The 12582-nt window shown below is 45.4% G+C and overlaps 1 protein-coding gene across 1 annotated transcript in view; it reads left to right on the forward strand.

Annotated features, from left to right (window-relative positions):
* Window positions 1-12582, forward strand: part of PRKCE (protein kinase C epsilon) — a 184523-nt gene that overhangs the window by 95424 nt on the left and 76517 nt on the right. The window contains exons 3-5 of the mRNA XM_038751135.1: window positions 1685-1847; window positions 6960-6994; window positions 8918-9003. Coding sequence (XP_038607063.1) covers window positions 1685-1847; window positions 6960-6994; window positions 8918-9003 — 284 coding nt within the window. The remainder of the gene's footprint in view (window positions 1-1684; window positions 1848-6959; window positions 6995-8917; window positions 9004-12582) is intronic.

Below are 12582 nucleotides of genomic sequence, written 5' to 3' on the forward strand. Positions count from 1 at the left end.
GTAGAACAGTGCTTTGCATGTAGTAAGCGCTTAATAAATGCCCTCATTATCATTATTATGCTTTATATATGGTGCTTTATATACAGGTGCTTCCCCACGGCACCTGCATATATGTATATATGTTTGTACATATTTATTACTCTATTTATTTATTTATTTATTTTACTTGTACATACCTATTCTATTTATTTTATTTCGTTACTATGTTTGGTTTCGTTCTCTGCCCCGTTCTAGACTGTGAGCCCGCTGTTGGGTAGGGACCGTCTCTAGATCATCATCAATCGTATTGATTGAGCGCTTACTGTGTGCGGAGCACTGTACTAAGCGCTTGGGAAGTACAAGTTGGCAACATATCATCATCATCAATCGTATTGATTGAGCGCTTACTGTGTGCAGAGCACTGGACTAAGCGCTTGGGAAGTGCAAATTGGCAACATATAGAGACAGTCCCTACCCAACAGTGGGCTCACAGTCTAAAAGACTCTAGATGTTGCCAACTTGGACTTCCCAAGCGCTTAGTCCAGTGCTCCGCACACAGTAAGCACTCAATAAATACGATTGATCGATCGATTACTATTGTACTTCCCAAGCGCTTCGTACGGTGTCCTGCCCGCAGTCGGGCGCTGAATAAATACGACCGAATGAGTGAGTCGGTGCCCCGTCCTCCCTCGCCCGGTCATCCGTCCGCTCCCACCCTGACGCTGTTGGTGGTGTACTTCCCAAGCGCTTAGTAAGCGCTCAATAAATACGATTGATGATGATGATGATGATGATGATGATGGGGCCGTCCAGGGGGCCCGAGGGCGGCCCAGGTCCTGATCAATCAATCAATCAATTGTATTTATTGAGCGCTTACTGTGTGCAGAGCACTGGACTAAGCGCTTGGGAACATCTAGAGCTCTCTTCCTCCCTTCAAGGCCCTACTGAGAGCTCACCTCCTCCAGGAGGCCTTCCCACACTGAGCCCCTTCCTTCCTCTCCCCCTCGCCCCCCTCCATCCCCCCATCTTACCTCCTTCCCTTCCCCACAGCACCTGTATATATGGATATATGTTTGTACTGATTTATTACTCTATTTATTTTACTTGTACATATCTATTCTATTTATTTTATTTTGTTAGTATATCTGGTTTTGTCTCCCCCTTCTAGACTGTGAGCCCACTGTTGGGTAGGGACTGTCTCTAGATGTTGCCAATTTGTACTTCCCAAGCGTTTAGTCCGGTGCTCCTCACACAGTAAGCGCTCAATAAATACGGTGGATGATGATGATGATGATGGGGCCGTCCAGGGGGCCCGAGGGCGGCCCAGGTCAATCAATCAATCAATCAATCGTATTTATTGAGCGCTTACTGTGTGCAGAGCACTGGACTAGGCGCTTGGGAAGTCCAAGTTGGCAACATATAGAGACAGTCCCTACCCAACGGTGGGCTCACAGTCTAAAAGATCCTGATCGATCAATCAATCGTATTTATTGAGCGCTCACTGTGTGCTTGGGAAGTCCAAGTTGGCAACATCTAGAGACGGCCCCTACCCACCTCACAGTCTAAAAGTCTCTCAAGGTCCTGATGAGGTCTCTCTCTCTGTCTCTGTCTCTGTCTCTGTCCCCGGGCCTCTCTGGGCCTGCCCGCCCCTCGGGGGGTCTCTGCGTGTCCCCGGCCCCCCGCGGACCCCACCGTGGCCCTCCAGCCCCCGCGAAGGACAATGAAGAGCGGGTCTTCCGAGAGCGGCTGCGGCCCAGGAAGCGTCAGGGAGCCGTCCGCCGCAGGGTCCACCAGGTCAACGGACACAAGTTCATGGCCACCTACCTGCGCCAACCCACCTACTGCTCCCACTGCCGGGATTTCATCTGGTAAATGGGCCTGAGCCCCCGACCCCGCCGACACCACCGGCCCACGTGCCCGGCGGGCTCGGCTCTCGACGCCCCTCGACGGACGGACGGACGGACGGACGGATGATCCAACCCGAACCCACAGCATGGGCGGCCTGGGGACGGGGCTCATCCTGGGGGACATCCCGGGGGAGAGGAGAGGGCGGCCGGGAGGAGAATTTCCACCTGGCCCAGCGTGGGAGCAAGGCGGCGCCTCCGATTTCCCAGACCTACTAAGCGGGGCTCAGTGGGAAGAGCCCGGGCTTTGGAGTCAGAGGTCATGGGTTCAAATCCCGGCTCCTCCAACTGTCAGCTGGGTGACCTTAGGCAAGTCACTTAACTTCTCTGGGCCTGTTCCCTCATCTGTAAAACGGGGATGAAGACTGTGAGCCCCCACTGTGGGACAACCTGATCGCCTTGGAACCTCCCCAGCACTTAGAACAGTGCTTTGCACATAGTAAGCGCTTAATAAATCCCATCATTATAATTATTACTTCACTTCTCTGGGCTTCAGTGCCCTCATCTGTAAAACGGGGATGAAGACTGTGAGCCCCCACTGTGGGACAACCTGATCACCTTGGAACCTCCCCAGCGCTTAGAACAGTGCTTTGCACATAGTAAGCGCTTAATAAATCCCATCATTATTATTATTACTCAACTTCTCTGGGCCTCAGGTCCCTCATCTGTAAAATGGGGATAAAGACTGTGAGGCCCCCGTGGGACAACCTGATCGCCTTGGAACCTCCCCAGCGCTTAGAACAGTGCTTTGCACATAGTAAACGCTTAATAAATGCCATCATTATTATTATTACTTAACTTCTCTGGGCCTCAGGTCCCTCATCTGTAAAATGGGGATAAAGACTGTGAGCCCCCCGTGGGACAACCTGATCGCCTTGGAACCTCCCCAGCGCTTAGAACAGTGCTTTGCACATAGTAAACGCTTAATAAATGCCATCATTATTATTATTACTTCACTTCTCTGGGCCTCAGTGCCCTCATCTGTAAAACGGGGATGAAGACTGTGAGCCCTCCCGTGGGACAACCTGATCGCCTTGGAACCTCCCCAGCGCTTAGAACAGTGCTTTGCACATAGTAAGCGCTTAACAAATGCCATCATTATTATTATTACTTCGCTTCTCTGGGCCTCAGGTCCCTCCTCTCTAAAATGGGGGTGAAGACTGTGAGCCCCCCGTGGGACAACCTGATCACCTGGGAACCTCCCCAGCGCCTAGAACGGTGCTTGGCACATAGTAAGCGCTTAATAAATGCCATTATTATTATTATTATTATTAACAAATGCCATTATTGTTGCCAACTTGTACTTCCCAAGCACTTAGTCCAATGCTCTGCACACAGTAAGCGCTAAATAAATACGATTGATTGATTGATTGATTGATTATTATTGTTATTCATCTCCCATGGGAGAGTTCACCCATGGGTGCGGCTTCCCAAGGCCCCTTGGTGAGGCCTGAGGGCCCGGGCCCAGAGGCCTAACTCCACTCCCGACCTCTCCCCATCACCATGGTTATGACAATCAATCAATCAATCAATCAATCGTATTTATTGAGCGCTTACTGTGTGCAGAGCACTGCACTAAGCGCTTGGGAAGTCCAAGTTGGCAACATATAGAGACGGTCCCTACTATCAATCAATCAATCAATCAATCAATTGTATTTATTGAGTACTTACTGTGTGCAGAGCACCGTACTAAGCTCTTGGGTAGTACAAGTTGGCAACATATGGAGACAGTCCCTACCCAACAGTGGGCTCACAGTCTAAAAGGGGGAGACAGAGAACAGAACCAAACATACTAACGAAATAAAATAAATAGAATAGATATGGACAAGTAAAATAAATAAATAAATAAATAGAGTAATAAATCTGTACAAACATATATACATCAATCAATCAATCAATCGTATTTATTGAGCGCTTACTGTGTGCAGAGCACTGCACTAAGCACTTGGGAAGTCCAAGTTGGCAACATCTAGAGATGGTCCCTACCCAACAGTGGGCTCACAGTCTAAAAGGGGGAGACAGAGAACAAAACCAAACATACTAACAAAATAAAATAAGTAGAATAGATATGTACAAGTAAAATAAATAGAGTAATAAATCTGTACAAACATATATACATCAATCAATCAATCAATCAATCGTATTTATTGAGTGCTTACTGTGTGCAGAGCACTGGACTCAGCGCTTGGGAAGTCCAAGTTGGCAACACATAGAGACGGTCCCTACCCAACAGCGGGCTCACAGTCTAAAAGCGGGGAGATGGAGAACAAAACCACACATACTAACAAAATAAAGTAAATAGAATAGATAGGTACAAGTAAAATAAATAAATAAATAGAGTAATAAATATGTGGGCCCACAGTCGAAAAGGGGGAGACGGAGAACAAAACCAAACATACTAACAAAATAAAATGAATAGAATAAATAGGGACAAGTTAAATAAATAAATAAATAAATAGAGTAAGAAATATGTGGGCTCACAGTCTAAAAGGGGGAGACGGAGAACAAAACCAAACATACTAACAAAATAAAATAAATGGAATAGATAGGGACAAGTAAAATAAATAAATAGAGTAATAAATCTGTACAAACATATATACATCAATCAATCAATCAATCAATTGTATTTATTGAGCACTTACTGTGTGCAGAGCACTGGACTCAGCGCTTGGGAAGTCCAAGTTGGCAACATCTAGAGACGGTCCCTACCCAACAGTGGGCTCACAGTCTAGAAGATCAATCAATCGTATTTATTGAGCGCTTACTGTGTGCAGAGCACTGTACTAAGCGCTTGGGAAGTCCAAGTTGGCAACATCTAGAGACGGTCCCTACCCAACAGCGGGCTCACAGTCTAAAAGGGGGGAGACGGGGAACAAAACCACGCATACTAACAAAATAAAATAAATAGAATAGATAGGGACAAGTAAAATAAATAAATAAATAAATAAATAGAGTAATAAATATGTGGGCTCACAGTCTAAAAGGGGGAGACGGAGAACAAAACCAAACATACTAACAAAATAAAATGAATAGAATAGATAGGGACAAGTAAAATAAATAAATAAATAGAGTAATAAATCTGTACAAACATATATACATCAATCAATCAATCAATCAATCGTATTTATTGAGCGCTTACTGTGTGCAGAGCACTGCACTAAGCGCTTGGGAAGTCCGAGTTGGCAACATCTAGAGACGGTCCCTACCCAACAGTGGGCTCACAGTCTAAAAGGGGGAGACGGAGAACAAAACCACACATACTAACAAAATAAAATAAATAGAATAGATAGGTACAAGTAAAATAAATAAATAAATAGAGTAATAAATATGTGGGCTCACAGTCTAAAAGGGGGAGACAGAGAACAAAACCAAACATACTAACAAAAGAAAATAAGTAGAATAGATAGGGACAAGTAAAATAAATAAATAAATAGAGTAATAAATCTGTACAAACATATATACATCAATCAACCAATCAATCAGTCGTATTTATTGAGCGCTTACTGTGTGCAGAGCACTGGACTCAGCGCTTGGGAAGTCCAAGTTGGCAACATCGAGAGATGGTCCCTACCCAACAGTGGGCTCACAGTCTAGAAGATCAATCAATCGTATTTATTGAGCGCTTACTGTGTGCAGAGCACTGGACAAAGCGCTTGGGAAGTCCAAGTTGGCAACATCTAGAGACGGTCCCTCCCCAACAGTGGGCTCACAATCTAAAAGGGGGGAGACGGAGAACAAAACCACACATACTAACAAAATAAAATAAATAGAATAGATAGGTACAAGTAAAATAAATAAATAAATAGAGTAATAAATATGTGGGCTCACAGTCTAAAAGGGGGAGATGGAGAACAAAACCAAACATACTAACAAAATAAAATAAATGGAATAGATAGGGACAAGTAAAATAAATAAATAAATAAATAGAGTAATAAATATGTGGGCTCACAGTCTAAAAGGGGGAGACGGAGAACAAAACCAAACATACTAACAAAATAAAATAAATGGAATAGATAGGGACAAGTAAAATAAATAAATAAATAAATAAATAGAGTAATAAATATGTGGGCTCACAGTCTAAAAGGGGGAGACGGAGAACAAAACCAAACATACTAACAAAATAAAATAAATGGAATGGATAGGGACAAGTAAAATAAATAAATAAATAAATAGAGTAATAAATATGTGGGCTCACAGTCTAAAAGGGGGAGACGGAGAACAAAACCAAACATACTAACAAAATAAAATAAATGGAATAGATAGGGACAAGTAAAATAAATAAATAGAGTAATAAATATGTGGGCTCACAGTCTAAAAGGGGGAGACGGAGAACAAAACCAAACATACTAACAAAATAAAATAAATAGAATAGATAGGGACCAGTAAAATAAATAAATAAATAAATAGAGTAATAAATCTGTACAAACATATATACATCAATCAATCAATCAATCAATCAATCGTATTTATTGAGCGCTTACTGTGTGCAGAGCACTGGACTCAGAGCTTGGGAAGTCCAAGTTGGCAACATATAGAGACGGTCCCTACCCAACAGTGGGCTCACAGTCTAGAAGATCCAGTCTAGAAGATCAATCAATCGTATTTATTGAGCGCTTACTGTGTGCAGAGCACTGTACTAAGCGCTTGGGAAGTCCAAGTTGGCAACATCTAGAGACGGTCCCTACCCAACAGTGGGCTCACAGTCTAAAAGGGGGAGACGGAGAACAAAACCACACATACTAACAAAATAAAATAAATAGAATAGACAGGGACAAGTAAAATAAATAAGCGCTTAGTACAGTGCCCTGCACATAGTAAGCACTCAATAAATACGATTGATGATGATAAATAAATAAATAGAGTAATAAATCTGTGCAAACATAGATACATATATCAGCGCTCTGAGGCGCCGACAGATGCCCCCCGCAGCATCCTACTGTCTGATCGTCCTCTCGCTGCCCCCCCTGACTACATCTTGCCACCCCCACCGGCCAGTCCACCCCAGCGGGCAGCCGGCCCAACGGGGCGGGTTTCCCCTTCGGGTGCCGTGACCCCCTTTCTGTGCTCTTGTTCCAGGGGCGTCATAGGAAAGCAGGGTTACCAGTGCCAAGGTAAGCCGGGCCGCGGGCGGTGGGGTAGACGGGGGTGCTCGGGGTTGGGCAGGGGTCCCTCGCGTCCTCCCCCGTGGGCCGTCTGGGGTTGGGGGGCTGTGAGGTCCACCCCCAAGATGCGACGGTGGGGGCGGGGGGTAAGGGGTCAGGCCCAGGTTGGAGCCCCCTTTGCACCTGTCCCTATAGGGACTGTATATGTCGCCAACTTGTACTTCCCAAGCGCTTAGTACAGTGCTCTGCACGCAGTAAGCGCTTAATAAATACGATTGATTGATTGTTGGGTAGGGACTGTCTCTAGATGCTGCCAACTTGTACTTCCCAAGCGCTTAGTCCAGGGCTCTGCACGCAGTAAGCGCTCAATAAATATGATTGATTGATAGTTGGGTAGGGACTGTCTCTAGATGTTGCCAACTTGTACTTCCCAAGCGCTTAGTCCAGTGCTCTGCACGCAGTAAGCGCTCAATGAATACTATTGATTGATGATTGATTGATTGTTGGGTAGGAACTGTCTCTATATGTTGCCAACTTGTACTTCCCAAGCGCTTAGTACAGTGCTCTGCACACAGTAAGCGCTCAATAAATACGATTGATTGATTGATTGATAGTTGGGTAGGGACCGTCTCTATATGTTGCCAGCTTGGACTTCCCAAGCGCTTAGTCCAGTGCTCTGCACACAGTAAGCGCTCAATAAATACGATTGATTGATTGATTGATTGATTGATTGATAGTTGGGTAGGGACTGTCTCTAGATGTTGCCAACTTGTACTTCCCAAGCGCTTAGTACAGTGCTCTGCACACAGTAAGCGCTCAATAAATACGATTGATTGATTGATTGATTGATTGATAGTTGGGTAGGGACTGTCTCTATATGTTGCCAACTTGTACTTCCCAAGCGCTTAGTCCAGTGCTCTGCACACAGTAAGCGCTCAATAAATACGATTGATTGATTGATTGATTGATGTATATATGTTTTTACAGATTTATTACTCTATTTATTTATTTATTTTACTTGTCCCTATCTATTCTATTCATTTTATTTTGTTAGTATGTTTGGTTTGCGTGCTCTGCACGCAGTAAGCGCTCAATAAATACGATTGATTGATTGATTGATTGATTGATTGATAGTTGGGTAGGGACCGTCTCTATATGTTGCCAACTTGGACTTCCCAGGCGCTTAGTCCAGTGCTCCACACGCAGTAAGCGCTCAATAAATACGATTGATTGATTGATTGATGGGTAGGGACCGTCTCTATATGTTGCCAACTTGTACTTCCCAAGCGCTTAGTCCAGTGCTCTGCATGCAGTAAGCGCTCAATAAATACGATTGATTGATTGATTTATTGATTGATTGATTGATAGTTGGGTAGGGACCGTCTCTATATGTTGCCAACTTGGACTTCCCAGGCGCTTAGTCCAGTGCTCCACACGCAGTAAGCGCTCAATAAATACGATTGATTGATTGATTGTTGGGTAGGGACCGTCTCTATATGTTGCCAACTTGTACTTCCCAAGCGCTTAGTCCAGTGCTCTGCACGCAGTAAGCGCTCAATAAATACGATTGATTGATTGATTGATTGATTGATAGCCATGGCGGTGGAACCCAGGTGCCAGGGGCACTTGGGGTGCGCTTCTTCCTCAGCCCCCTCCGCTCCCCTGTTGGAGCAGGCAGCTCGCCAACCCCACCAGGCCCGGGCCAACAGCGGGAGACCCGTTTCCAGGGGAGCAAGCGGCCTCGCACCCGGGCCGGGCGTCCGCTCTGTGCGGAGCACTGTACTGGGCGCCTGCTCTGTGTGGAAGCAGACCGTCCACTCTGGGAGCGGCCTAGCTCCCGAAGCCCGGGGTCAGGCAGACCAGCCAGCTGGGCCGAGGCCTTGGCCGCCCCGGCCTGACTCAGTTTCCCCTCCCGCCCCCCGCCATCCACAGTCTGCACCTGTGTCGTCCACAAGCGTTGCCACGAGCTCATCATAACCAAGTGTGCCGGCCTGAAGAAGCAGGAAACGCACGATGAGGTAAACGTCGCGGGGGACGCGGAGGGAGAGCGGGGGAGACCTGGCTGGACCCCCTCTATCCCCTCTGTCTATTAGAGAAGCAGCGTGGCTCAGTGGAAAGAGCCCGGGCTTTGGAGCCAGAGGTCATGGGTTCAAATCCCGGCTCCGCCACTTGGCAGCTGTGTGACTTTGGGCTAGTCACTTCACTTCTCTGGGCCTCAGTTCCCTCGTCTGGAAAATGGGGATGAAGACTGTGAGCCCCACGTGGGATGACCTGATCACCTTGTACCCTCCCCAGCGCTTAGAACGGTGCTTTGCACATAGTAAGCGCTTAATAAATGCCGTCATTATTATTATTATCCCCTCTAGAGGTCATAGGTTCAAATCCCGGCTCTGCCGATTATCAGCTGTGTGACTCTGGGCAAGTCACTTCACTTCTCTGGGCCTCAGTTCCCTCGTCTGGAAAATGGGGATGAAGACTGGGAGCCCCGCGTGGGACGACCCGATCACCTTGTACCCTCCCCAGCTCTTAGAACAGTGCTTTGCACATAGTAAGCGCTTAATAAATGCCATCATTATTATTGTTATTATTACTGTAACCTCCCCAGCACTTAGAACAGTGCTTTGCACATAGTAAGTGCTTAACCAATGCCATCATTATTATTATTATTATTACTGTAACCTCCCCAGCGCTTAGAACAGTGCTTTGCACATAGTAAGCGCTTAATAAATGCCGTCATTATTATTATTATCCCCTCTAGAGGTCATAGGTTCAAATCCCGGCTCCACCGATTGTCAGCTGTGTGAGTATGGGCAAGTCACTTCACTTCTCTGGGCCTCAGTGACCTCGTCTGTAAAATGGGGATTAAGACTGTTAGTCCCCCGTGGGACAACCCGATCACCTTCTATCCTCCCCAGCGCTTAGAACAGTGCTTGGCACATAGTAAGCGCTTAACAAATGCCATCATTATTATTACTGGTACCTCCCCAGTGCTTAGAACAGTACTTTGCACATAGTAAGCACTTAATAAATGCCATCATCATTATTGTTATTATTACTGTAACCTCCCCAGTGCTTAGAACAGTGCTTTGCACATAGTAAGCGCTTAATAAATGCCATCATCATTATTGTTATTATTACTGTAACCTCCCCAGTGCTTAGAACAGTGCTTTGCACATAGTAAGCACTTAATAAATGCTATCATCATTATTATTATTACTGTAACCTCCCCAGTGCTTAGAACACTGCTTTGCACATAGTAAGCGCTTAATAAATGCCATCGTCATTATTATTATTATTATTACTGTAACCTCCCCAGCGCTTAGAACAGTGCTTTGCACATAGTAAGCGCTTAATAAATGCCATCATCATTATTATTATTACTGAAACCTCCCCAGTGCTTAGAACAGTGCTTTGCACATAGTAAGCACTTAATAAATGCCATCATCATTATCATTAGATTCTCTATTATTATTAGAGAAGCAGCGTGGCTCAGTGGCAAGAGCCCGGGCTTTGGAGTCGGAGGTCACGGGTTCAAATGTCGGCTCCTCCAATTGTCAGCGGTGTGACTTTGGGCAAGTCACTTCACTTCTCTGGGCCTCAGTTTCCTCATCTGGAAAATGGGGATGAAGACTGGGAGCCTTTCGTGGGGGCAACCTGATCACGTTGTAACCTCCCCAGCGCTTAGAACAGTGCTTTACACGTAGTAAGCGCTTAATAAATGCCAATATCGTCATTATTACTGTAACCTCCCCAGCGCTTAGAACAGTGCTTTGCACATAGTAAGCACTTAATAAATGCCATCATCATTATTATTATTACTATTACTGTAACCTCCCCAGCGCTTAGAACCGTGCTTTGCACATGGTAAGCGCTTAATAAATGCGATCATCATTATTATTATTATTACTGTAACCTCCCCAGTGCTTACAACAGTGCTTTACACATAGTAAGCACTTAAATGCCATCATCATCATTATTAGATTCCCTATTATTCTTAGAGAAGCAGCGTGGCTCAGTGGCAAAAGCCCGGGCTTTGGAGTCGGAGGTCACGGGTTCAAATCCCGGCCCCTCCAATTGTCAGCGGTGTGACTTTGGGCAAGTCACTTCACTTCTCTGGGCCTCAGTTCCCTCATCTGGAAAATGGGGGTGAAGACTGGGGGCAACCTGATCACGTTGCACATGTGCTTTGCACAGAGGAAGTGCTTAATATTACTCTATTTATTTATTTATTTATTTTACTTGTCCATATCTATTCTGTTTATTTTATTTTGTTAGTATGTTTGGTTTTGTTCTCTGTCTCCCCCTTCTAGACTGTGAGCCCATTGTTGGGTAGGGACTGTCTCTCTATGTTGCCAACTTGTACTTCCCAAGCGCTTAGTCCAGTGCTCTGCACAGTAAGCGCTCAATGAATACGATTGATTGATTGATTGATTGATGTGCTTTGCACATAGGAAGCGCTTAATAAGTGCCATTATTATGATGATTATTATTATCCCCGCTCTGCCCTGCATCCCCCTGTCCCCACTTTGCACCCCACCTGGTGTCCCCCTTCCCCTCGTCCCCCTCTCCATCCCCCCATCTTACCTCCTTCCCTTCCCCACAGCACCTGTATAGATGTATATATGTTTGTACAGATTTATTACTCTATTTTACTTGTCCATATCTATTCTATTTATTTTATTTTGTTAGTATGTTTGGTTTTGTTCTCTGTCTCCCCCTTCTAGACTGCGAGCCCGCTGTTGGGTAGGGACCGTCTCTAGATGTTGCCAACTTGGACTTCCCAAGCGCTTAGTCCAGTGCTCTGCACACAGTAAGCGCTCAATAAATAATAATAGTAATAATGACAGCATTTGTTAAGCGCTTACTATGTGCAAAGCACTGTTCTAAGCACTGGAGGGGATACAGTGTGATCCAGTTGTCCCACGTGGGGCTCACAGTCTTAATCCCCATTTTTACCGCTGAGGGAACTGAGGCCCAGAGAAGTGAAGTGACTTGCCCGAAGTGCTGACAAGTGGCGGAGCGGGATTCGAACCCATGACCTCAGACTCCAAAGCCCGTGCTCTTTCCACTGAGCCACGCTGCTGCTCTATTAATCGTAATCAATACGACTGATTGATTGATTGATGGAGGTGCTTTGCACGTAGGAAGCGCTTAATGAGTGCCATTGTTGTGATTATTATTATTATTATCCCCGCTTCGCAACCCACCTGGTGTCATTCATTCATTCATTCAGTCCATCGGGTTTACTGATTGATTGATTGATTGATTGATTGATGGAGGTGCTTTGCACATAGGAAGCGCTTAATGAGTGCCATTGTTGTGATTATTATTATTATTATCCCCGCTTCACAACCCACCTGGTGTCATTCATTCATTCATTCAGTCCACCGGGTTTACTGATTGATTGATTGATTGATTGATGGAGGTGCTTTGCACATAGGAAGCGCTTAATGAGTGCCATTGTTGTGATTATTATTATTATTATCCCCGCTTCGCAACCCACGTGGTGTCATTCATTCATTCATTCAGTCCACCGGGTTTACTGATTGATTGATTGATTGATTGATGGAGGTGCTTTGCACATAGGAAGCGCTTAA

Source organism: Tachyglossus aculeatus, chromosome 9 (assembly GCF_015852505.1).
Source record: "Tachyglossus aculeatus isolate mTacAcu1 chromosome 9, mTacAcu1.pri, whole genome shotgun sequence".
Taxonomy (NCBI): Eukaryota; Metazoa; Chordata; class Mammalia; order Monotremata; family Tachyglossidae; genus Tachyglossus; species Tachyglossus aculeatus.